Genomic DNA, 27,597 nt, shown 5'->3' with positions numbered 1-27,597 from the left:
AACAAGTGTTCATTTATTCCAAATTGGTTTAATTTGGCCATTAGTCCATTGGTCCATACAAGGTCGAACACTTTTTCTAGGTCTAAAAAAACCGCTATTAGGTTGCGATCGGTTTTCCTATGTGCGTTAAAAGCGAGTTTGATGTCTGTTTCCAATCTGAGAAGTTGGTCAGTGGTGGACCGTTTGTTCCGAAAGTCACATTGATTTATGGAGAGTAGGTTATTGGTTTCTAGGTGGTGTTTTAACCTATTTGCGATTATTGTCTCCATTATTTTGCAAATATTGTTTGTAAGGGAGATGGGTCGGTACGAATTTATGTTGTTGGGATCTTTACCTAGCTTGGGGATTGGTATTACTATGGCCTGTTTCCATTTGGTGGGTAGTTGGTCTTTATCCCATATCCTATTAAAGAGTTTGATTATGGCTATTGTTATATTGATAGGTAGTTTTTTGTAGATAATGTAACCTAACTGATCCTTACCAGGGGATGTTTTGTTTTTGGATCGTAAGGTTATCTTCCTTTCATGTAGGGGCCCCGAGTGGCCGAGTGGTCTAAAGCGCTCTTCGTTACGGATCACTGCCATCTCACCTCTGTCTGCGGCAGTTCGAGTCTAAGATTCAGCCAATGTGGGCATGTGAGAAAGCTTGCCAGTAGCTTCTCGTGGGTCGGTGGTTCTTTCCGGGGTTTTCCGGGTTCTTCCTCCACCATTAATACTGGCCGCCATGTATAGCCTATCGTGCTGAAAAATGGCGTTAAACCCCACAACAACAACAATCCATTCATGTACTGTGATGTTGATATTTAGGTGAGATTCTTTTGTTCCTTGGTCTTGAAACATTTGAGGTTGGGTTCCCTCCATTAGTTTTTTGTGTTCTTGAAAGTTTCTGGTGTGATTATTGTTGCTACTCATGTTCGAAAAATGCTTCGCTAGGAGGTCTGCCTTATCTTTATTTGTTATGGCATTTTTAATTTTTGGGGCTGAGGTAGTTGCTTTCTCTTTTATGGCTTTTACCTTGTCCCATATTTGTTTTGAGTTTGATTTTAGACTCAGTTTAGAGCAAAAGGTTTGCCATAGATTAATTTTAGCAGTTTTTATAGTTTGTTTTAGTGCTTTTTCTTTATCTTTATATTGCTGGAAGTAGATAGAATTTTTGGTGCGTTTATATTTATTTAAGGCCCTTTTTTTGTGTTTATGTGCTATAGTGCACTATTTAGTCCACCATGGTACAGGGTTTTTATTTTGGATATTAGTTGTCTTTGGTATGCATCGGTTAGCTGCTTCTATAATTGTGTATGTTATGTTATCATAATACATGTCAATACTTGGGCTTTCTAAGTTATCTGGATTTACTCTAGCTAGTAATAACTGGAATTGGTCCCAGTCTGCCTGTTGGTACCTCCATTTAGGTGGGGTTTTGTTAGGAATGTGTTGAGTTTTTGTTTGAATATTGATTGTGATGGGAAAATGGTCACTTCCTAATGTATCTTCCTGATCCACCCACCAATTTGTGATTTGAGCCAATTTTGGGGTAGTGATGGTTAGGTCTATGGCTGAGAGAGTGCCATCCTCAGGGTTTAATCTAGTGTTCGACCCGTCATTTAAGATGACCAGATTGTTCTCAGTTATCCATTTTTCAACCATTTTTCCTCATTGATCTTTCTTTTTACCTCACCATAATTCACTGTGTGCGTTGAAGTCGCCACAGATCATTAGATTGTTGTTGTTGTTATTAGTGATTGCCTTTAGTGAGATTAGGTTGGTAGGGCAGAAGGTACCCCCTGGTTCGTATGCATTTATTATTTGAATGTTTGTGGTTCCTACATTTATCATTACTGACATTATTTTGATGCTATTATTGATGTTTAGGTTGGGGGTACTTCTATTACTTTATAATAGATTAGTGTATCTATTAAAAAGAAAATTGCTAGTCCACCCCCTTTCTGCCCCATGGGTCTGTTTTTAAAGATTCCCTGGGTATAGCCTTGTAGTTTGGGCAGGCGTTTGTGTTCTTGTGTTATGAGGGTTTCCTGTAGGCAGATTACGTCTGGTTTTATGGCCGTATTACTCAGTTTGTTCTGCAGTTCTGATAGGTTTTTAAAGATTCCTCTGCAGTTCCATTGCCAGATGGTGATTTTATTATTTTTTGTACTATTCATTTTTGACGTTGTCTTTATCTGTTATTCTTGTGGTCCAATCAGCTAGTATGGTGAAAATGGTTTTGAGGGTTCTGATTATGCTACTGAGATCTTGCATTAGGGTTCCTGTTGTTAGGTTCATTACTTCCTGTATTAATTCTGTGTTGGGGTGTGTGTTAGATTTGGGGATGTTTGGGGTGACAGTTTTGTTTGTATCTGGAGTGTTATCAGGGTGGTCATGGTTTGTTACAATGTGGGTTGTAGTTTTTGGTTCTTTTGTTTCCTGATTTAAGGGTATGTTTTGTGGTGTCATGTTTTCCCTTCTGATTCTGCATGGAGAGTTTTGGTGCTCATTGATTGTTTCAGAGGTAGATTTTGGTGTGTTGGGTTTGTTTTTACAAATAATGTTTTTGGCAGAATGGTAGGTGAGGTGTTTTTCGTTCATTAAGTCCACTGTTTCTCTTTTATTGCAAATCTGCATTCTGCCAATCTAGGATAATGATTTTCTTTACAGTTAGCACATTTTTGTTTAATTGTGTGGCATTCTCCTTTGTGTTGACCTCCGCAGTACTTACATCTTGGTTTGAATCTACATCTGAGGGCATAGTGTCCCCAGTGCAGGCATTTGGTGCAAAATCTTGGCCTATTTATGTTGTTTTCCAGCTTATGGCACACACCTGACTGTCCTAGTTTTATTATTGAGGGTATTGGCTCGGTAGCCTCTGTAACTGCTTTGTTTGTTCCTTGTCTCTTGTGATTTTTAAGACGATCTACTTTGGTGGTCTGTGTTCCATTTGCTGAGTTTATGAAGTAGGAGTTCATTGCTTATGTCCTTGTTGTATCCGTTTAGTGCTATTACTTTTTTAAAGATAGTGGTTTTAGTGGGTTCAGCCAGATTAGTTGTGGTTTCACTGTGTTTGGAGTTCGAAGTGACTCATGGTTTCCTCTGAGTGCTATAGTGTCTCTCTACTTTGATCTTTATTGGGCCTGTAGTTTCAGTTTGGATGAATTTTTCCACCTGTTGAATTGTGCTGCATTGGACAATCAGGTAGTTTCACCTTGGTCTTATCAGTTTGAATTGTCCAGTGTGAATTTTGGCCAGTGCTGTCATAATACTATTGGTACTTAGACTAGTAATTCTGTTGCACCTGCTGCTTATGTATATGGTGTGTTTGATGGAATGATAATTGTACATTTTGTTTTGGGGGTTATGTTGTTGTTTTATTTCCTGTTTTGAGTTAACCTTACTTGTGTTTTTTTTTGGGTTGTTTTGAGGTTTTAGCGGGCCCTTGCCATTACCTAGGTATGTGTTTTGGGTTGTTTGGGGTCTTTGGGTTGCCATATTAGTGATGCTGCTGGGTTGTTTTGTAGTGTCTAATTCATTGGATTTGTTCCCATAGGTTGGTGGTTCCCTTGCTGTTATTATCCCAGATGGTCCAGGAGTTTGGCTTGAGTGTCTAGATTCTTTCCTAATGTTTTGATTTATTGTTGTTTGCTTGATTTCCTGTTGTTGGTTTGTTTGCATGTTTCTAGAATTGGTTATTTCATTTTTGGTGAATTTTGGGATGCTGTTTATGGTTATGTGGTCTAATTGTGGGGAGTTTAAGGTATGTAGGGTACTGTCAAATTCATCTGTTAGGTTTGGAATAGTGGTGTCTATATCTTCATTTGTGTTTGGTTTTTCCACTTCCTTGAAGAGGATAGGTGATAGTATTGGCATTGTATTTATATTGTTCCCTGGAGTGTAGTTTTGTATTTATAGTAGTTTCTGTTGGTGGGGTGTGGGTGTGTTAATTATGTCTGCTGGTTTGTGGTTTGTTTGGTCTGTGTTTGAGACCAGAATTTGGGGCCCCAGTGTGATGTTGGTTGAATTCGAGTTTGCTGTGGTTGGTACTAATTGCATTAATCTTGCTTGTTTTACATGCTTTATTGGTGCTGTTTGGAGTTGTGATACATCCAATATTTTTACTGATTTATTGATAGGGTTGTTTGGTGGTTCGTGTGTTTGCGTATTTGGATTGAATAGAGCCATTTGTTTGGACCTAGTTTGCATTCTTCTACTTAAATTGCGTATAGCATTGAATGATGACTTATCTTTTGTTTTTGTCCTAACCCAGTCTGCTTCTCCGCTAGAAGTCTCTCCTTTGTTTTCTGTTACGTGTTCCTATCATTCCTTTGTTTGATAGTTACTTTGTTCTGTTCAATTCCTTTGTTCACAGCTTGGCGGTTTGCTAATTGTTTCCTCTTCTTGGTATTATTTCTTTGCTCTTGTTTTCCTGTTCCTTTATTCTATTTTAATTGGTGATGGTGGTGGCCGCACTCAGTAGAGCTTCTAAAATTATACACCAAGCCGGTTTTACACAGTAAACAAATCAAGCAAATTGAGAGATAGTTGCAGTGAATACATTGTACATAAAAACAACAAGCAAAACAAAGTGTCCGCTGTGATAAGTGGATGTCCATTATGTCTGGTGTATGTCCACTAGGCAAAGTGGACATCAATTCAGTCTGGGGGAACTTCGTTACAGATATTTTTGTCATAGTAGGTTTTATGGCACTGTACATGGACTTTATTGTGTTTGCCCATTGAGGCATCAGCCTAAAGAAATAGATGTGAGACACCATGATGCCCTAAACCATATCATGGCAGGTGTCCATTTTTAACAATTACCTGTACAATCTATACTGACATTGCCTGCAACAACCAGGTTAGTCATACAAATTTATATGGCTTGTAATATATAGATTTATACTTTTTTAGTCTAAATTGTTTCTTTTTGCCACTTACAATAGCAAAAATTATGTTTAGACCCCTCGAGGGGTTGGCATGTATGACTGCTGTTGTATAAATGGCATTGGTAGAGATACATACAGATGAAAATATGTATTACAGAATCATGTAGCAGGTTTAAAATTTATTAGATATTCTTCCACCCCTGTCCATGACAGAGCTTACATCAGAAAATTGTCTTAGCTGTAAGATATATCCCTGTTAATCAACTACATGTAGCATACTCATGCAAAAATGTACATATTGTTCTGCATCAAGCAGTAACTATGATTACATACTATTTTAGATCGGGGGTGGACAAATCACTATTATACATGGTAGTCCAATTAGCTACAAATAGGGAAAGTATGGTAGCTCACAGCAAATTTTGGTAGCCCACAAGTTTCAGTGGATACACATTTCCATTTTATGTGCCATTAAAAAACATGTAGAAAAGAACAGAAACCAACAAGTACTATCACAAGTCCAAATGTATGAAGTTTGATTTGAATTCAAGTGGTGTTTCAAATAAGTTCCATATTAAATGTGTTGATGTGCCTGTAGTTTTGAATGTGTTAATATGCCATTTGTCTGGATTGTGGTGATGTGTTAACAGTCTTTTGATGTATCACAATAATATAAACCAAAATATCCTTGACTGAATTCACTATAATTCCAAATGAATGATTAAGTCCAAGAAGTATTAGTGAGAACTTTATATTAGATCAACAAACACACAATCCCACCACTATAATGGCTTCTTTGTTTCAATTGTTTCAGCCTGCAATATAACCTAACGCCACTGCCCCTGAGCGGCTACAGATAATACCATATTTAACAGGAGTTAAAGCCCCTACATTTAACAGTAAAAAAGATTTACTCCTCTATTATAGTCACACAGTTATTAAATTAAGAGAATTCAATCAATTTTATATACAGATGTATCTTCTTTTCTAAACCATGATAAATACCATAGCACCTTGAATAACTAAATTTAGCCCTATAATATTTACCTCCATTAATAATGGTCTCAATATTTGATCTGCCATCATAGACAAATATTAGCTTTGTATTATGTTGTGTATAAAATAAATGCCACTACTTAGGGAGACCATACTTTTGATTCTGGATTACCTTCTGCATATGTTTAGTCCAAGGCCCCTAGCCCTTCGCAGACTATTGACATTTCCAGAACTGGAAAATGACCATGAGAAGGATCCTCATTTACATTATAAAAAGCTGTTTGGTTCCATGCATGAGGAAGATGACAGTGTGATGGACGCCCTGCCAATAATTGTGTTAGAAATAATATATGAATGAATTAAATTTCTACGGTTTGCACATTTTTAAAAATTTTCTTTGAGCTTTTTGTTTGAAAAATCCAAGACCACTTTTGAACATGTTATTGAAAACAGTATACATATATAAAACAAAAAGCAACTTCTTAACACAAATACATCGGAGATTCTTGTAAGATAGTTATAATTTATTGCATTTGTGTTTTATATAAAATTTTTAATGTTTGTATCAAATATTAGGCTATATAAAATTAAATTGAATGAATATTAGAGACAAAGGCAACAATAATTATTACAAACGAATGCTACTCTGTTTATATATACAGTCATGGTGAGTAACAAGGGAGATAGTGACGCATGTCACAATTCTGTCAAGAAGAGGGTTTGAAATGACGCATGTTACAATTCTGTCAAGAAGAGGGTTTGAAATTAATGATAGTCCACTAGCCTGTTAGGCTAGTATATTTCATGTCAAATTAGTACCTTTCGTCTCTGTTATACAGAGCAGACCAGAAGAGCTTATGCGATGATATTTCATCTGTATCTTAGCAAAGTTTTTAACACTGCTCCTCCTAAACTACTTGGAGGATTGCCATGAAATGTTGTATGCACATTTGTCCGATGTGTATTTTCCAAATGAAATGGACCAGGGTGGACATCCAATATGGCCAACAAGATGATCATCCTAATATTATTTTAATGCTACTCCTGCTAAATGGGTGGTCCTAGTAGCATGGTCTTTTCATGAAAAGACTTTTCACCATGTCTAGTTGGTCATAAATGGTAAAAAATGCTGATATGATGTCCAGTATGGCAGCCATAGCAGCCATCTTGAAAATTGTGTTATGAGTGCATGCAGTAATGATAGGTGTTTGAATTTCTTGAATAAATGAATTGGTAGTGAGATACAATATGTAAACCCTTTTATATATTTCTTGCTCTAAAAGGCCCGATCTTTCACCAGATTAGGGCCCACTTTTTCTATTTTGAAGAATGAACATTGGTATAACAATTATATAAAAATAGATCATACTGTCTGATATGAAAATCCTTCTAAATAATTACACATAGTTTATGTACCAGATGGACAGGTAAGGGTATTTTCTTTTTACTTCTGGATTTTTGATTCTCTTGATCACAGTAATGTAGTCAAAGCAGGAAACATCTTTTAACATTTTCAGTACTTTGGTGGATATTGTGTTGAATTCTCCAACAAAAGAGTTGAAAGTATAATCCAGTGTGAACTTTACATGTTAATAGTGGAGAAAAAAAAAGAACATATTTGAAAAAATTTGGCCTCTTCCCCAGTATATCACAGACATTTCATCAATTAAATTCCAATCACAGAAGTATTTTTATTGGTTGTCTTTTCAGAAATCTCGACAAAGAGAAGACCTGAAAGTGATGGCCTGAGACAGCTTAAAAGTAAGTCTGAGTATTCCATGCTCTTATGACATCTTATTAGTCGTCATAGTGATGGGTTGTTTTGCATCACCTTGTTGCATATGTCAAGCTTCGTAATAGCTGCTCCATTGGAGTATGTGTATTTTTTTAGAACCATCCATACAATTGAACCAAATCAATATAACTGCTCAAAAATAGTTTTAAAAGTAGTAATACAGTACGTGCTACAATTGCATTGCTCTTACTTTTAGTGAACTCACATTCCCCAGTTCTGGCTAATTATTAATTATTCCATCCTCCAGTTATTAATGGAGGGCCAGAACAGGTGCTATGGTAAATATTGCCTATCCATTCTGGGTTCTGTGAATTATTTGCTTTGCTAAAGTAATTATTATGTCACAGGGTGTGGGTAAGCATGGGCACAAGAAGGCCCTATGGGATACAGATTGTGCATGCACAGACAGATGTCTGATTTGTAATCTCAGGAATGATCGAGTGGGAAACTTCACAGAATGCTGCTGCACTTACAGAGGGAGGATGAAGGTTTCTACTGGTCTTTGTCATTTTCTGAATGATCCCCTCCATTTTTGGCTGGAGAAGTCAATTCCTTTATGGGTCAGGAACATGCTTGAGAGAACTTTGGTTTGGAGATTTCCCAAAGGCCGATTCCTGACACACCAAGGAAGGGAAAACACCTGAGAGTGAGTCACACCTTACAATTATGGACCAGCCATGCCTATTAAAATCAGTGTCCTGATGAGAAATAAACTTAGAGGAAAGAGCAGCGATCTCACTCTGTGGGAACTTCTACCAAATCATCTTCATTGCTGGACTGTTCACATAGTTTCCAGCACTGGTCACCTTTTACTGGGCATTGATTGTTGGTTTGGGGACAGGGATCAGGGCATCATTTCACAAACAATGTACTGCCAAGATGGTGTAAGGGGAACCCAAGATAACCTCAGTTAAAACCACTGACCAGTAAGAAGCTACTTGTAAACATTCTCCTTTAAATTTCAAATATGTTCCCTGCTCACATTAATATTAAAATACAAGCCTACCTCCCGAACCTGGCCCTACTAAAATGGCAAAAAATGATCTGTTCTGTTTTATTCAAAGGGCAACAACTCTTGGCCATTACCTCCCCTGCCTCTGTCAGATATTGCTAGTTTTTAACCTTCACTGTTGTGTTACATATTTACAGAATTATCTCCTGAACATTACCAGTATTACCTCCCAAATATTCCAAGCTAATTTTAAGGGAATTACCAACAGCGAATGCTGAATTTGGAGTTATTCTGCAGTTTGATCATTACTACACAGGTGGTATACATTAATTTTATATTTTCTCCAACAGTTTGGATGAACTTGTCAATTACAGACTTAATCTTTCAAAACTCACTATATAAAATTGGTGACCGCACTATCATTGAACAAGTGTTAATGTCATAAACGATTTATCTTGCCGGGAATTTTTTTGTTACTTTACTCTGTTAGTAGTGGGTGTGATAGTAGCATTAATATTTACACCTTGAATTGCTATTTGCTATACCAGATGTACAAAGTGTAAGAAGACACTCATGAGATGTGCCTAGGATGCACCAAATGCACATGTTCTCTGCCATGCAGTGTTTGGGAGTCTGATGACTTCTGTTCTGCAGTGATTCATAAAACATCCTTAGGGAACGAAAATGAACCAAGCCTCTTAAGGAGAAATGGATTGTTTTAAGAATTCAGCCAAAATCTACATTCCTTGCACTCAAATGTCTGAGCATAGCCTTTGGGCCTCTAAGTCAGGAAATGTGGATTTTTACTAGATCCATTGGATCCAATACTCTTTAAGTCTTCATTGACTCAGCCATCCAACCATCACAATTTAGGGACTTGATTGTTAGAGCGGGCCTGGCTGGTTGAGATATATAGGGATCGTATTGAAGATCCATCCATCTTGCCACACATTTTGTGAGATATTGCTCTCATGAGGAAGATTTTACTGAAAAATCCTTCCATCCAGCCAAGCCTTTGGCAATACAGGTACCGAACCAGCAAAAACTTGACCAGATTGGCATCCATGCTGACTTTTTACCCTGAAAACCAGCCATGTGTCCAGGCAGTATATATTCTATTTGTTTACCCAGCTCTCCCAATGTTTACATTGTATATTCAAGGCAGAGCTCACGAATGGGTCAGAGATGCCAGGATACCATCATCTTTGTCACCTGTAATGGTCTACCCAGACAATGAGACTAACCCAGACCAAGACTTGCAATCCAGTGATTATGTGATTAGCCTACTCTAAACCAGCCATACACTGATCTTACCATTATAAAGGACAGAATTGAACAGGTTTAAAAGGCTCCAAAATGCCCACCACCACCTACAGCCAAACTGAATCATGACGTTAAAATGTCAGCAGACTTTGAGAACGAGGTAGAAACACTGTCTTTCCAGATACCTCCTTAGTCTACCAGGAATAAAGTAGATTAATAACCATCGTTCTGGTTGCATTTGTGATCTGGATTATACCAATTCTTTCTTGACACAAAGCCAAGTACCAGAAACATCTTTATACCGCTGATAAAAGACACATTCAGATGCCTTCTGTGCAAATGTCCCAGCACCAGGTACATATCTAGCAGCAGTATACGTCCCAACCACTCTTCTATAAAATGGATAAAAATGTGTTTACAGCCATTTCTGAGTGCGTTCAGAATGTGGTTGCTACTTGCTCTGTGCTTGACTTGGCATCATTAACGATTTTCTGACTGGCAGAAAAATCAGGCAACAGCTCAAATTGCTTGGGTCATCACCAGAGTGGTACTTCACTCTATGGCCAGTGCATTGACCATTTCTGCCAATTTGGACTGGCTTTAAGGACAACACAGTTTGGGTCACCTTTAGTCTTTGGAGAGAAGATTGAAGAAGTTTGGAGGCAGGCAGCTCTGGAACTGCCCCTCCAACATGCTGTACAACTTCATTCAGCTTTTTGGAACAATCTGTCACTGCCACACATGAGAGATGATATGCAGAAGAGGGGTAGGGAATCTTTGCAGTCAGTTACTCAGTATAGATCCTAGCCCATTGCCAGAAGACAGCCATCCAATCATACTAGGAACGTGGCCATGTCCAACATTTACACTTAACTTGATAACCATGTTCTCTGAGAATGATTGGGTGGTCCAGGTCTTTTTGGAAGTGCTTTGGGATTTTTTAATCCAATTTCCCTTCACCTCTTCTTATGCAAGTAGCTTCAGACCAGGTGAAAGATGCCTTGCTACAGCAAGAGATATGGTCATTCATTGCAAAATGGGCATTGGAGATAGTGAAATACCCACATTCTTGGGGGTTTTATTCAAGTTTTTTTCTCATCCAGAGTGGGAAGTTGAGACTGATCATTCACTAAGTCACCTAAACCAATACATCCTACCACCCAAATTCATGATGGAGACACTGGGATCAATCCACCACTTCATCAGAAAAGAAGATTATGCCATCAGTTTTGATCTGACCAGTCAGATATTTTCATGTTCCTATGCACCTAATATCATGAAAATTGATACTGTTTGCTTACTGTGACACAGTTTATCAGTTCAAAGTCCTACCCTTTGGCCTCAATATTAGCCAATAGGCATTTTTACCAAGATTATGGATTGTGTCATCACCCTTTTCTGGTCAGCTTCATATATAATGACGACAGCTTACTTGGACAACACCCTCCAAAAACTTATGGTAAGTTTGATTCTACCGAGGCAGGAACAATCTCCATTCAATTTTACATTACCTAGGCTTTAATGATTTCATAAAGTCAGTGACCAGCCTTAAACAGGGGGTACCAGATCACTTGACCTGTGTCTTTGAAATTGGTATTTTCTACATTAGTGTGAAGAACTCAACATCATATCGAACATATTCCTGGCAGACAACTATTTCCAGGAAGGGTCACATCATTCACACAGAATGGTCTCGCCACCAATCAGTCTTCCTTTGGATTTGAACACTTTGGGGGGCATTCAACAATATACCTTTTTATGACTAGTTGGATTCACCACTTGCCCACCTTCATCTCCTCAGATACTTTGGCTACAGATGCACTGTCAGCTGAGACGGGTTCTGGGCCTTCACCTACCCTCTCATGATTTTGGTGCCAAAACTATTGCAGAAATTATGGGTTAGAACTGCAGAATGATTCTGATAGCACCTTTCAGTCCTGGTTCACATATGTATTCAGGCTAACATAGAGTTACCCATTAAGATTCTGGTGTGGCCAGTTCTTCTCAATCAGCCATGGTCGCAAGTGTTCCACCTGTGCCCAGACCATCATCTTCCATGGATCTTGTCCAGACAGCCTTGCAGAACAAACAAATTTTACCTTCTAATGTGCAGAGAATCTCATGAGCATGAAGGCCATCCACTCTGAAGGCTTATGAGGGTAAATTGCATGTGTTCAGTGAATGGTGCCAAGGGGAGACAATGGACAAGTGTTATTGCACTTTGTCTATATGAATTAGATGGAAAAGGCAAATTATCATCTTGTTAGTAGGGCTGGAGTTGGCATACAGTAGACTGTACTAACATTAATGTGAGCAGGCAAGTATTCTCAGAGAAACATATTTTACTGCAAAATTTGCTTCATCATATACCCATACTGGCCATGCCCAAGACTCAATCTATACATTCATAGGTGAGATGGCAATGATTAATACAGGTGACTACTTTATACCACTTGGCCACCCAGCTAAAATTTTTATATCATTTAAAGTTTTAAAGGTATTCGAAGGCTTTGGTTTTAAGACCTTGTTTCTTCCCGTGGGTCGGTGGTTCTTTCCAGGGTTTTTCTGAGTTCTTCCTCCATTAATACTTGCCGTGTATTGCCTATCATGTGCTGAAAAATGGCGTTAAACCACACAATAACAACAACAACAAGACCTTGTTTTGGGCAGAGGGAAGGGTATGCAGCATTTCTGATAGTGCTTATGAGTAGCAAAATCATTAATCCATCACTGCACACACACACACATGTGCATACAGGCACCCCACTTTTTTTAATTAAAAATAATACTTTCATTCAGTATGACCAATAGGTCAAGATATTTTTTGCCCAAAGTTTTGTTTGGTCATTGTTTTGTCATTGTTGTTCATGTCATCATTTTCGTTTCCATCCTTATAAGGATATTGATCGTCCCCTATTACATTTTTGTGAGTTATTATCTATCTGCCATACAAACTATTAGCTTATACAGACACTTTTCTTATACATAATGTTTCTAAAGATATCTTTGTGAAACACACTTACAAATTAGCATAAAATATTTGTATGCTGAACAGTTATGAAAATTCTGTGCATAAACTTATGTTGTTTCCTGAAGCTGGCCCAAGGTTGATATGCCCCAGTTCCTGTGTTTCTAGTTAATCACCATGTATGTTGTCTATATTTTGTATCATATTAAAACACCTTCATTTCCTTTTGATATGACTGGAGACTTCATTCAGGGTCATCCCCTTTATAAACTGAACACAATAGCTCTAATCCAAAAACAGATATGTAAGTAAAGTAACTGATAAACGCAATAAATGACTGACTAATTGATTAAATAATGAACGGAACTCATAACTCGCTGAGATGGCTTGTCTGGATCTCTACAAGACTTTTATGATGTCCTTTTATATTCCAAATCTCCTGTTATCTTCACTGGTTTACAGATTATGTCTTTGGCTATAATTTACTTTCTAAGAGCCTTAGATGTGCCACTTACCCCTACCTGTAAATTCGACAGGTAACCTGGCCAGATTGTTACTTAGTGTGACCATACGATCTTTATGACCTGGTCATTTATTTCATCACTTGAAATGCCGGTCTTCCTTCCATAGAACAAGCCCTTAGAGTTGCCACTAGCAATAATGATCCTAGCTCCTCAGATCCATGAAGGGGAGCTGAATGGGTATATTTGTATACATGACATTAGCTGAATGGGTATATTTGCATACATGTACATTAGCTGAATGGGTATATTTGTTTACATGTACGTTAGATGTTCATTCTTGGTTAAGTGTTTGCATTTAGCACAGGGTTTTCACACTGTATAAAGATACTGTTATATCTGAAATAATGAAACCTGGTGAAAGGATGCATGTCAATTGATACTATACCTCCATCAGAAATGCAGGTCACTGTGATCTATATTTTATGCATTGCTTAATTTTGTTAAATGTTGTGGCTGAAGGTAATTGTCAATATCTGTGATAGAATCATTAAACTATATGTATCTCAACCAATCCCATACCCTTACCTCAACAAGGAGAAATACTGTGATGTTTCTGGTTATATTGGCTTAGGTTACATTTTTGGTATTTAGTGTATGACCGAACAAATCTTACCTCCCTCTCTCTCTCTCTCTCTCTCTCTCTCTCTATATATATGTAAGCAGCAGAAAGTTTCTCTAATTGGGTTAGTTTATTTTGTTACTTTACCTTTTTGTCGTTCATATTTTTAACAATTTGTGTTTTTGTTTACCCGCCGGATGTCTCATTGAGGTCGCACCCTGTCTGCTGTTATAATTAGATTAATCTCTCAACCAAAAATTTATCAAGACATATACAATATTGCGATCGAGGATCATGTAAATGTACTGTTATAAATCCGCATGGAGCAGATTGTTCTTTTGAAAAGAAATTTTTGAACTTAATCATGGCATGTCTCCACTACACCAGGTTTGATGAACGTTTCTCAAAGTATGTGTATCGACTCCATTAAACACAGCTAAAATATTGCAGTTATCTCTGATCACTTTAGGTATTTATGTATATCACTGAGTAACAAAAATCACACCTGTGTTTTTATGTCTGCCTCGAGAAAATATTCTAGCTGGATTTGATTGTTTGCCCAGCATTATGTAATCATATACTACTAAATTCTTAATAAATCCATTGAGATCATCTACAGATGGGGCTTCATCAATATTGGTGATAAAATCAATATCATTGCCATCTTCGTCCAACAATTTTGCGTTTTGATTAAAATCATTATGTACATAGTAACATCTCTGATCATCAACTGATGGAGCTACTAAATACAACTTATCCCATTTGAGCCATCTCATTATCAAATTAAGTAATAATTGCATCTTACCAGACCCAGATGGACCTATGATAATTGCTCTGATAGAATTTGGTAGTGCTGGATGATGTTTTACTGGCTCTTGCTTTCTTGTCACTGAGAAATCAATGACATCCATGTTATACAAATATAATAAATAATATGGATCTATATTGTGTTAGATGCAGAGCACCCACTTTCACAAGTGGATTAACAACAATAGTAACAAATAAAAAGCATGCACTTGCAGGTACATGTGTAAACTGTGGTATAAAAAAAAATATAAATTTATTTCTAATAATAAAATCTGTGGTGATATCGCTACTTTGTTAGGAAAATTACCAGGAACTCCATGGGCTAAATACCCAGGGGAAAAACATCTTCCTGGATATAATTATTGCGGCCCTGGAACTCGACTTGATAAACAAGATCAAACAAGACCTGGCGAATATCCAATAAATGAAATTGATGAAGCGTGTTCATGATGTAGCATATAAAAATAAAAATCTGCAACAATGACGTATTGCAGATGTGAAGTTGATTTACTCGTTAAATTCCATAAGAAATAAATCTATTAGAGAATCATTAGCTATTTGGTTGGTAAGATCTACAATGAAAAGTAAATTATTATTCTGAGCCGGTAATTAATTTATTATAACCCAAGAGGATATTGGAAAGGCAGAGCAGGAATTAGTACACTTGCTGATGCAGCAAGTGTTTCATGTTCTGTTGCTGGAAAATGTTTAGCACGACAGGCAGTATGGTAAATTTTATCTACCACCATCTAAACAAATTCAGCATTCACATTTTGATGTCAGCACTCCTAATAAAGTTCATCAAGCAGATATTTTATTTTTACCACATGATACTATTCAAGTTGGTAGACATCAATCACATACACACCAATATGCGTTGACTGTCGTTGATATTGCAAGTAGATATAAGAAAGCAGAACCATTATGAACTAAAACAGCAACTGAAGTTCCTTCTACTTTTGAACAAATTTATCATTGAGGACCCTTATGATGGCCACGTTTACTACAGGTTGATTCTGGCAAGGAATTTCTTGGTGCAGTATCGTAATTGATGAAGCAACACAGTGTCAAAATCAGACAAGGACATACCGCAATTCATCATCATCAGGCAATTGTTGAATGATTATTCGAACACTTGCTGAGAGATTGCTTTGATAACAGTATGCAAAGGAAATAATTCAGAAGGATATGAGATCTCGCGAATGGGTTGCAAGATTACCAAGTGTGATAACTGCATTAAATAATGAAATTACTCGAGCAACTGCCATGAAACCAATCACTGTAATAACAAAAAAAATATACCAATACAAGGAAATGATTTTTTAAAACAACCAGTATTATATAATGTTACAGTAAGATATTTATATGAACCCAGTGAATTTGAAGGCGGTAAAAAAATAGCGATTGATCTTTTTTGGAGTATTGTGACACATACAATTTCTAGCATGGTAATATCCACGGGTAGATCTGCAATCTACAGATTAGATTCAACTGCTCCTCAATGTGGATTTGTATGTGAACAATTAGAAGCAATTCCTGAAGATACACAATTACCACCACATTTACTTTTGTAAACTAGCTCGATGTCGATTACATTCACGTCAGGTCAGCATCACATTTTTGCATGTGTGTTCAAGACTGTTAATTCTATCTACGGTAAATTGTCTTGGATACTGCCACTACATTACTGTGTTAGAGCTCACACAATGATTATTCTGTTGTTGTTTCAATGTTATGATAAATTCAGCGTCAAAATCAAAGTCGTGTTTTTTTTTTTATCACATTGTTTATAGCTAACTTTTTTCCTACTACATCATCACCGATGCCAGCAGTGGTTTCCTGAATTTGATTATTATTTTCTGTAAAATCTACAATAATTCTCTGCAGCTGAGATATTCTTCTGACTTGAGACATTGTGAGATAAACTAAATTTGACCATTTGATAGGATCATCGACGATCCAAACATTTGTATCAGAGATAGTTAATCCTTGTGATAAATGAATCGTCCTTGTGTATCCTAGCGTCCATGGAGTTTTATCCATGACTCTGTCAGGATTTAATATGCTCTCAACAACACTGACAGGAACTAAAACAATATCATTTAATACAAGATTTTGTTTCAGTGACGATCCTGGTATATCAATGTCAGTATTCTGTTGTTGCGTATCTGCTGGTCGATAACACAATGGTAAACTACTATTTAAAACTATTTTTTCAAATGTCTTTGGCACAAATACTTGCTTTTGTGAAAAGTATTTGTATGTAAAAGTTCTTGTGTAATACACATGCTATGAAATTTTAATTCCATAGCTGTTACTGTATCCTGAAGATCATTGTTCAGAAACACATTCAAAATGACAATCTTGGGTATATCATACAAATAATTTTAAAAACCAAATCACAATATTGTCAGTGTTTGTCAGAAACAACTGCATTTCTATTTATAATAATATGCATGATTACAGTTCAACTTCACTATTCTGTCTTTCGATATAAGCCAGTGAACTTCCAGGACTATTTTGTCTTTCATGCTATGGGGGCACTTATTTTTAAGCATAATCTATGTATCATTCAACAAAGTAAAGTCCTTTTAAATGACAAAAACACATCTGATGTTGACAATGGTTTGTCAGGGAAGCAAAATGGCAGCTCAAGGTCGGCATGCATTGCATTTTGAGTATTTGCGTACACAATCATGACATCATTTAAAACAACCCACTCATGGACGATATGTGGGTCTGATGTCACGTGTTTGTTTTAATGTGCAATTTTGCTACATACAGATAATTCCAGAACACACCTGCATACAGGATAGACACTGGTATTTGGTAACAGCCATATCTAGTGCAAAATTCAAAATGTAAACAGGACAGAGGGTTATATTATACCATGTGGATTTACAAGTTATCAAACATAGAATTTAATCCAGAAATTGTATGTACATATCACGACAAGAACCCTTCAGCTGATGTTTGCTCAACAGCCAGTAAGTGTAAAAAAATTAGTTTAGACCGATGTTTGCAGACAAAAGTGCAGCAGATTTGTGCAAGTTTTAATGAATAGGCAATATCAACCCCTAAAATGCCAGTTGCTGTTATTATAGGTGTGAAGCTGATTTATTTGTCTACCACTAGTCCATCAATGTAAGACACCTCCCTTGATATATTTTCATTTTGTAGAACTATGTCACCACAAGCACATTCCATTGCCTCTCCAGACATGTCCTCGCATTTTCAAATCAACTGTATTTGGTCACAACCGCTAAAGTACTCTGATAATTCATAATCTGACACGTCACTGTCATCTTGTTTTGAAATCCACCATTTGAATAAGCATTTAACATTCAGAAATCAAGTTTAAAATTACCTTCTTTTTTCGATATTTCTAGTTGCAGGGTGCAGGGAACGTTTTTATGCACAAATGCCACAATTACTGGCCTGGAATCATGAAACTTAGCAAGTGGGTGCATTTACATGAGCACTACACTATAATCTGAAAAGTATGACATTGTGACCTATATTTCATGATTTAGTGACTTGGGTTCAGTCAAAGTAGACAATTGTATGTCTCTCGTGCAAGAAAAGATGATTCAGTTTGATGCTTTACTTTTATTGTTTTTGCTTTAATCGCTTATCATCCTAATACTGTTTGTCTATTCTCTGATAAACATTTGATATTAATGAAATGTTACCCTCAGCAGACTAACTAAATTTTAGACATGAATAAGTGTAGGAATGAGTCACTGGATCATTAGGGATGAATGAGCTATGTATCTATAGCTGTCATTACAGATTTACTCAAAAATCTGTGATTTTCACCCAGGAAAACCAGGCTAATAGAATCTTTGAAGGAGGTTCTAAGAACAATGATTGTAAAAAAATAATTAAAAACAGTAGTAGTGTCTGGCATTTATCAATTCATAATAGTATTATTGTTTGATGTCATAGAAAAATGTTTTTATTGTTTTAGTGTCTTAATGCCTGGTGTTGATAGGTAGGTGGGTGGGTGTTTGTGAATGTAGGTATGCTGGTTAGTTTTGCAGTATGTCAGCACAGTACTGGCTATATAGCGCTGATTTAAAAATTTCAGTTTTAAATTTTACATTGATTAAAAGCTCAAAATGTAAAAATGAAGTATTAAAGTCAGTGTGGTGTGAAATTATTTTCTATATGATAATGTATACACTGGCTACTGGAGACAGGTAGAAGTAAAGGTGAGCTATGTAATCATTGATTACTTATAATGTGAGTTTCTGTGCAATTTGACTTAGAGATGTGTTCAGTGTATGACAAGTTTGTGATGTTTGACTTAAAGATGTAATGTATGACAAATTCGTGATGTTTAACTTAGAGTTTCTGCACAGTTTGACTAACAAATGTATCTAATGTATGACAAGTTTGTGATGTTTGATTTACATTTGCATGCAATGCTTCACAGGTTTCCTCAGTGAAAATGCCATGAGCAATTTATGAATTATCCATGAATGTTCTCACACTTTTCATGAACCATTCATAAAATGCACATATTCTGTGCATGAACATTAAATGGCTGAGTTTTCATCATTGGCTTAGTGTTATGGATCTGTATCATGTTTTGAATGTACAAGTTTCTATTTAAGTCATTTTACACTATGACAGTTACATTTTAAATTCTTTAATTCAGTAGTTGACACTTTAGTAAAGTACAAATACACTTCATTGTGGGAATCATTCATAACAAGGTCCCAGTGCTGTACATCACCATAAACTGCCCCACTGCAGACATCATAGCAATATGACTGAAAAATTGTTAAAGCTATGTTAAAAATCCAAATCACACAAATAACAAGGTCAGTCACTAAGGTCAAATCAACAACTAAGTCAAGAATACCACATGAATATGAATAGAGGTCACATAAACATTGTGAGGAATCAGTAGTGCAGTTGCCTTGAAGAGAACTATCATGATCACCCAAGCATATGATTGGGTAAATAATTTGAGAAGGTCAGAACAGGACTGATACATTATGACTGAGTTATTTTGAAATCATCCTATTTAATTGTTTGAGAAATTGTAGCGTTCCAGATGTTGATTTGGTACATATATAGTTACTATATAATGACAATAAGCACCACATATTCTATCCTTCTTCATTTATGCTCTGTAATAGTCACAGAGGAACTTAGGATTTATTTATAATATATTCATTGGATATAGCCGAGTAGATAATCTTTCATTTAAGCAGTGATTACTTTGAGGAATATGTGAATTTCATCTAGGATATGGATATATAACTAATTTTATCGGATTATGCAAAACATTCAAGGACTTAAGTGATGTTCTGTGTTACATTGAAGTAAATACATTTGGATTAATAACTGTGTTAAATTCAGTGGTGTTATGGTAGCAAATAAGCACTTTACCGCCTTCATTTGGAATTACTTGGAACAGTTTCCAGATTAGTGGGAAATTGATAGTATAATTTAGGGTTATTAAGAATATATTCTAGGAATTCATGCAGTAAGTTTTTTTTTAAAAATTCTTTCACTTTGTTTGATTTTATGTTTTATTTAAATAAATATTTATTTCAGAAAACTTGGTTGCTTGTTTGGTTTTACCTGGTTTTGTTACTTAAGTTTAAGGCCTTGAACATAACACAAAGAACAATAGTTCTTGAACAACAGTTTATGAACATTTCAACAACTAATATTCTAGAACAATGCTTAATTTTAAATTCTTGAAAATTCAGCTATTTAATTTTCATGAATTTACCAAGAACTGAATTCATGAACAAGTGCATGAAAATGAAATGTAACAGCATATCATTCATGAACTTATGATGAATAAAGTTATAAACCTGACTTGACTGATCATGTTGTTGTTGTAATGGGTTTAACAAAGCTTATAAACCTGAATGTTTCTTGACTGATCATGAACATTTCCTCTTCAATATTTGTTTATTTCAGAGGAACCAGTACTATTTCCTCCTTAGTCCTGAAACAACATGCAGCTGTTTGTATAAATGCAACATATGATATTGAAATTTTATTTTTATTACAGATACATTTCTGGCATGTAACATTTGTGATCTTTGACTTACATATGGTTGCATCATATGACAAGTTTGTGATTGCAACTGCTCTTTCAGTTTTTAGTGGCAGTTAGTGAAACAGTCTATATCAGAATTGATGCATGTTGACAAATTATTGTACTTGTGCTATTTTCAGAATAGCTATATGATGTGACATCATTAAAAAGTATGAACATTGTCGGATAAGCTTTCGAACACTAATCGAGGCAAGGTACTCTTGTTTCAAGACAATTAAATTATGCCCTCAATTTTAACAAATTTTTTCTCTTCTAGGTCAAACTGAGGACATCCTTAATACATTTAGAAGGATGGGTTTTATTCCAACAACACAGACAGAGGAAGCCAAGAAATTGCTACAAGAGAAAAGGTCTGTTGTTATCAAGGGGAACCCTGGTGAAGGAAAAACATCAACAGCCCTTCATCTGATAGACACTGATGACTATATAAATCAGCGTGTGGTGGTCAAGAGCCCAGAAGATTGGAAGAAAGTGGACACAGATTGGGTCAGGATTGTTGTCATGGAGGACATAGTTGGACAATATGACCTTGACCCTGGCCTTCTACAGGAGTGGATAGATAAATATCTACAGACCATACAAAACCATGTTGATGTAGGAAAATTACAGGTCATCATTACCATCAGAGAGGACATACTGTTAAAGGCTTATTCAAAGTTAAAATCATTTAGACTTTTTTTTAGTGATATGTCACTGACACTCTCTTCAGAAAAACTGACATATTTAGAAAAGATGAGTATTTTAGATAGAAACCTGAAGAGAAATAACAAAAACATGGATGTTGATGAAAAAGAACAATGCATAGCTAATGTTGGTGGCTTGATTGGTTTTCCCCAGTGCTGCTCTCTATTTGCTGGGGATAAAGACTTATTTGGTCAGGGGCCAGAGTTCTTTAAATCCCCAGAGAAATTCTTACTTAACAATATCATACATTTAAATGATGATAGCTTCCTGTCTCTGGCTTTTCTGTTTTGTAATGGTGAAATAGAGGAAAAGTATTTGTCACCTTCACAAAAAGAATCAGAGAAATATTTACCAATATTGAAGGACCTAGCTTCACATCTCAACATTTTATTTAATAAATCAACCATAGTATCACTGAGAGAGTCCTATGAACATTTTTCAGGACTCTATGTCAACAAGGTTTTTTCATATGAACTGGATTCAGGAGGAAATTTTTCACATGAACACCATTCTGGAGTGAATGATAGGAACTCGTATATCCAGTTTTCTCATGCTACAGTATTTGAAGCTGTAGGACAAGTGCTCGGTGATAGGTGTCCAGAGATGGTAGTAAAATATGGTGACTCAGGATATTTATATCAAAGGACCTACACAGCAAAAGTCAAGGACATCACTTCTCAAAATGTTTTTATACCAGTGCCAGTTTATGGACTTCTGGTAAAGCGGATAATTGATGATGTTGTTAACAAGCAGCTTGTGGAGAGAGTTGTAAAGCATTTAGCTTTCAGACAACACTGTTTTCTGATGACGTTGAAAGATGAGTTGTGCAAAAGAAATAGAATCACATACTTTTTAAAGGCTAATATTTTATATAAGTACCAGAATTTATCAGATGGAAAGTGTCTTACATTTTTGCAATGTATATTACAAAATGATGAAGAAGTAGTGAGATTAGTGTATAGTCTGTTCTTGGAATTATTGAAATGCACACATTCTAAAACTAACAGCCCTGACTGTTGGCAATGTAATGAGAAACACAAACTGTTGGAATTATCCCTATACTACCACCATTTTGAGATTGCAGACAAGTTAATCACTATGAATGCCTGTTATACACATGTAAGTCTCTGTAATGCTGCCAGATATGGGGACTTCAGCAGAGTGCAGACTATCCTAGAGACCTTGAAGAAGAATCTGATTTTCAATCCAGAATGTATTGATGCAAAAAAGGCATTATGTAGAGCCTATATATCAGGAAACCAAGATGTAGTAGAGAGTTTTTTACACGAAGGGATCACATTAGACAGCAGGAATGTAATAGATGTTGTGCAACATGGAGATATAAATGTTCTAAAGAAGGTTGTGGAATATCTGAAATGTCATGATAAGTGGAATCCACATAAGGAGCAATATAGCAAATATTTCCAGGCTTTTGTATATTCAGATATATTGGATTTAATGCATGGCCCTACCTGTCATTTTCCAGAAATAGCTGAAATTCCATGTTCCATAGCACTGTACATGGCCTACTATAATGAGAAGTTTGATATGGCAGATTATCTTTTGGAAAATGAAGCAAAAGTATCGCTGCATATGATGGCTTATGTTTCAGGATATAGTACAGTGCAGGCTGTTGCCCGTGTGATCCAAAATTTGAAAGTCACTCGTACCTGGAATTCCCACTGTGATGATTCATCAAAAGCATTAGAAAAGGCTTATGGTGAAAATAAATATGATGTATGTAATCTGCTAATGAATGAAGGAGTCTCACTAACAATGAAAAATTTTCCTGGTGTTGTAAAGAATGTCTTGGTATCGTTGGAATCTGTTAAGAAAGCATTACAGCATTTGAAAGACACTGACAGTTGGGATCCCAAATGTTATTATGCACTTCAGGCATTAAAAAAGGCTTATATGAAACAGGAGGATGATGTATGTGATCTACTCGTACAAGAGGGAGTTTCATTAACAATGGAGGATCTTTCTGGTGTTAATTTGGAATCTCGGGTATCATTGGCATCTGTTAAGAGAATAATACATCATTTGAAAGACAAAGGTTGTTGGAATCCCAAGTGTGGTGAAGTTTCTAAAGCAATAGAAAAGGCCTATGCAGAAGGTATGTATGATGTATGTGATCTACTGGTTCAGGAGGGAGTGTCCCTAACAATGGTGCATCTTCCTTATATTATTCTGAGATCACTAGAAAATGTGAAAATATCAGTGAAACAATTGAAAGATACTCAAAGTTGGGATCCCATGTGTAATGATGCATCTAATGCATTAGAGAAAGCGTATTGTGCACAGAAGTATGATGTGTGTGATCTGCTGGTTCAGGAAGGAGTCTCACGAACCATGAGTCATCTTCCTTATATTATTTTGAGATCAATAGATTATCTGAAAGCATCAGTGAAACAGTTGAAACAAACTAAGAGTTGGGATCCGAAGTGTGATCATGCTTTCATAGCATTTGGAAAGGCTTATGAAAAACAGGAGTATGATGTGTGTAATTTACTGATTCGAGAAGGAGTCTCACTAGAGATGAAAAATTTTTCTCATGTGATTCAGAGGTCACTCTCACTAGATTATGTGAAAACATTAGTTAATTTGTTGAAATATAGAAACATATGGGATCCAAAGTGTAGTGGTGCATCTCAAGCATTAGATGAGGCTTACAGCAGAGAGAGATATGATGTGTGTGATCTATTTGTTCAGGAGGGAGTCTCAATAAAAATGAAGCACTTTCCTTATGTGATTTTGAGACCAGTAGATTATGTGAAAACAGCAGTGAAATATTTGAAAGACACTAATCTGTGGGATCCTAATTGTGATGATGCATTTGAAGCATTAGCAGAGGCATATAGGAACCAGAGGTATGATGTGTGTGATCTACTAGTTCAAGAGGGAGTCGCACTAGCAATGAAGGATCTTCTTGGTGTTATTATGAGGGGAACAATGGTACCATTGGAAGCTGTTAAGAAAGCAATACAACATTTGAAAGACAATAACTGTTGGAATCCCAAGTGTGATGATGCATCTAACATGTTAGAAAGAGTTTATTGGGCACAGAAGTATGATGTATGTGATCTGCTGGTTCAGGAGGGAGTCTCACTAACAATGAAGAATCTTCCTGGTGTTATGATGGGTCTCCAAGTATCATTGGACACAGTTGAGAAAGTTATACAACATTTGAAAGACACAAACAGTTGGGATCCACACTCTTATCATGCATCTGAAGCATTACAAATGGCTTATGGGGCACAAGTATATGATGTGTGTTATCAGCTGAATCAGGAGGGTGTCTCATCAACAATGAAGAATCTTTCAGATGTTATTGTGATGGGATTTAGGGTATCATTGGAATCAGTTAAGAAAGCAATACAATATTTGAAAGACACTGGTGGTTGGGATGCCAAGTGTGCTGATGCATGTGAAGCATTAGTAAAGGCTTATGTGGAACAGAATTATGAGGCATATGATCTACTGATGAAGGAAGGAGTCTCACTGACAATGAAGGATCTTCCTCGTATGAATTTAAGATCACTATCAATAAAACATGTGAGTACATTTGTGAGTTTGTTGAAAGACATTAAGATTTGGGATCCCATGTGTGCGGATGCATCTGAAGCATTATTAAAGGCTTATATGGAACATAATTATGAAGTATATGAGCTACTGATTAAGGAAGGAGTCTTACTGAGAATGAAGGATCTTCCTCATTTGAATTTAAGATCACTATCACAAGATCATGTGAGAACATTAGTGATAGGTTTGAAAGACTTTAACATTTGGGATCCCATGTGTGCTGATGCATGTAAATCGTTAGTAAAGGCTTGTATGGAACAGAAATATGATGTATATGAGCTACTGATTCTGGAAGGAGCCTTGGATTATGTTGGTATAACTTTACGATCAGTATTAGTAGATTATATGAGAACAGTAGTGAGAAGGTTGAAAGACATAGATATTTGGGATGCTGTGTGTGATGCTGCATCTGAAGCATTATTAAAGGATTATATGGAACAGAATTATGATGTATATGGTCGACTGTTTCAGAAAGGAGTTTTACTGAGAACGAAGGATCTTCGTCGTATGAATATAAGATTACTAAAACTAGATGATGTGACTATATTAGTGAAAAGGTTGTCTGACAAAGACATTTGGGACCGTGTGTGTGATACTACATCATCTGAAGCATTAGAAATTGCTTTTGGGGCACATAGGTCTTTTAGGGTACAGGTTTGTGATGTGTTTTATCTAGTGGTTCAGGAAAGAGTCTCGCATAAGGAGCAGGATTCTTATTGTGTTATAACATGATTGGAATATATTAAGAAAGCACTAAAACATTTGGAAGATACTGTTTATTTAATTCCCAGGTGTCATGATGCATCTGAAGTATTGGAAGAGGCTTATGGGGGAGCAGACTTATGATCGATGTAAACTGTTGGCAGTATGATTATTCAGGAGTCTTACTAGCAAAAAAAAATCATACTTCATGCTACATGAAGTAGTTTGAGAAGTTATTGGTAGTTTGAGATGTTTACTATGATGCTGTTGAAAGTTCAAGATGTTTAGCAGCAGAGAGGGTGAACAGACCATAGAATTCCGACAAAACAAATAAAACAAACAAATAAATCATCTCGTAGAAAGGTCAAGATTTTACAAATGAACTTTTCCTTGAGATGTTTTTATTTCTGTAATGGACGATTGTACTAATAAAACCTCAGTTCGAAATAGTACTCTACGTGTTTATTTATTTCTTTATTTTTTTGACGACCAACGTTGGTAGGTACCCTCTCTGCTGCTCCTCTTCTGCTGATATTAATTAAATTATTATGTTATAATAAAATGATACATCCAGAATCTCATACTGCAAGAACAGCACGAGAACGATTAGAAACAATTAAAAAATTTCTTCCTGTCAGAGACTCATTTAGAAAAAATCTGCAAGCGCAGCAAGAATCAAAAGTTGAGTACGAAGAAGACACTAAAAAACTATTTAAACCCATCACTGCAGCTACTAAGAAAGCTGCAGCGGCTGTTGAAAAAACTATATGGGGAGATATTGCGGAGGAAGATGAGAAGAGGAAAAGGGGTATTTTTCCGGTATTAGAACAAACTGCAGCGCAGGCTGAAAAAATAGCAAGAAGAACCAAAAAAACAAAGAAGATTTTACGAGACCTTCCAACTGACATAGCTGCAGCTCAACCTCCACCTGTTGATGAGGAAATACTTGAAGGCATTGAAGAACTTCGTACTGAAGTCGCCGATGTGAGAAAAAAACTTGCATCTAAATCCAAACCAGCAGGAGAAAACGTAGAATTAATTGCAAAATTTAAAGAAGGAGTTGTTGAGGAAATTAGAAAAACTGAAAGAGAGAGATTACCTGAAGCAATATTAAATAGTATATCTAATAAATCTAGTATTTTAAAACCCCGTTATGAAAAAACAAATGATGATAATTTCATTAAATGGATATATCGCGTATATTACAACAAAAAACAAGCTAGAGGTTCAGAATTTGAAAGACTTAAAGAAGAAGTAAAAAGACTTTATAGAGAGAGACGGGAACAACCAGAACAAGGAGAGTCCTCCCAGTATCAGCTTCCTCCACCTCTGCAACAAATAGAACAACAACAATCTTCTTCGCCACAGCAAAGGTTGATGTCGGAAATTAAAAAGGCTAAAGAGTCACTTAAATCACCCTCCTCGAAGAAAATTCCTGCACCGAAAATGACATTTACACCGACAGGTTCACCACATGGATTTCGAGAAAGTGACTCACCCCCGGACACCACTGAAGTACTTACTCCGGTAATGCAACCACCACCTCAAGATGAACCTAAAACAGGACGTGGTTTATGTCCTGATAATATCATCAATGACGTGTCACGGTTAGAAGTTCTCATAGGAGGAAAACGTGCCGGAAATAATTCACCAGAAATAACCAATGAAGCAGCTGATATTTGTCGGCGACTATTTCAAGGTGGTATCATGGATATCGGCGTTTACCGAGAACTTATTGATGAGCTCGTTGATGACTAGTTGTTAGATAAATGGTAAATAAAATAAGATGATTGTGCATGATAAT

General features: G+C 36.3%; 1 protein-coding gene across 1 annotated transcript in view; it reads left to right on the top strand.

Annotated features, from left to right (window-relative positions):
- Window positions 1-26,205, top strand: part of LOC149769961 (uncharacterized) — a 45,971-nt gene extending 19,766 nt beyond the window's left edge. Inside the window, exons 5-6 of the mRNA XM_089949588.1 lie at window positions 7,580-7,630; window positions 21,082-26,205. Of these exons, the coding sequence (XP_089805714.1) occupies window positions 7,580-7,630; window positions 21,082-25,823 (4,793 nt within the window). The 3' untranslated portion in view covers window positions 25,824-26,205. The remainder of the gene's footprint in view (window positions 1-7,579; window positions 7,631-21,081) is intronic.
- Window positions 26,206-27,597: the final 1,392 nt, after the last annotated feature.

The sequence above is a fragment of the Sinohyriopsis cumingii genome, unplaced genomic scaffold, assembly GCF_028554795.1.
Source record: "Sinohyriopsis cumingii isolate HCF-2022 unplaced genomic scaffold, ASM2855479v2 utg002917l, whole genome shotgun sequence".
Lineage (NCBI taxonomy): Eukaryota > Metazoa > Mollusca > Bivalvia > Unionida > Unionidae > Sinohyriopsis > Sinohyriopsis cumingii.
The sequence above is the reverse complement of the archived record's forward strand: the minus strand, read 5'-3'. Positions and strand labels throughout refer to the sequence as shown.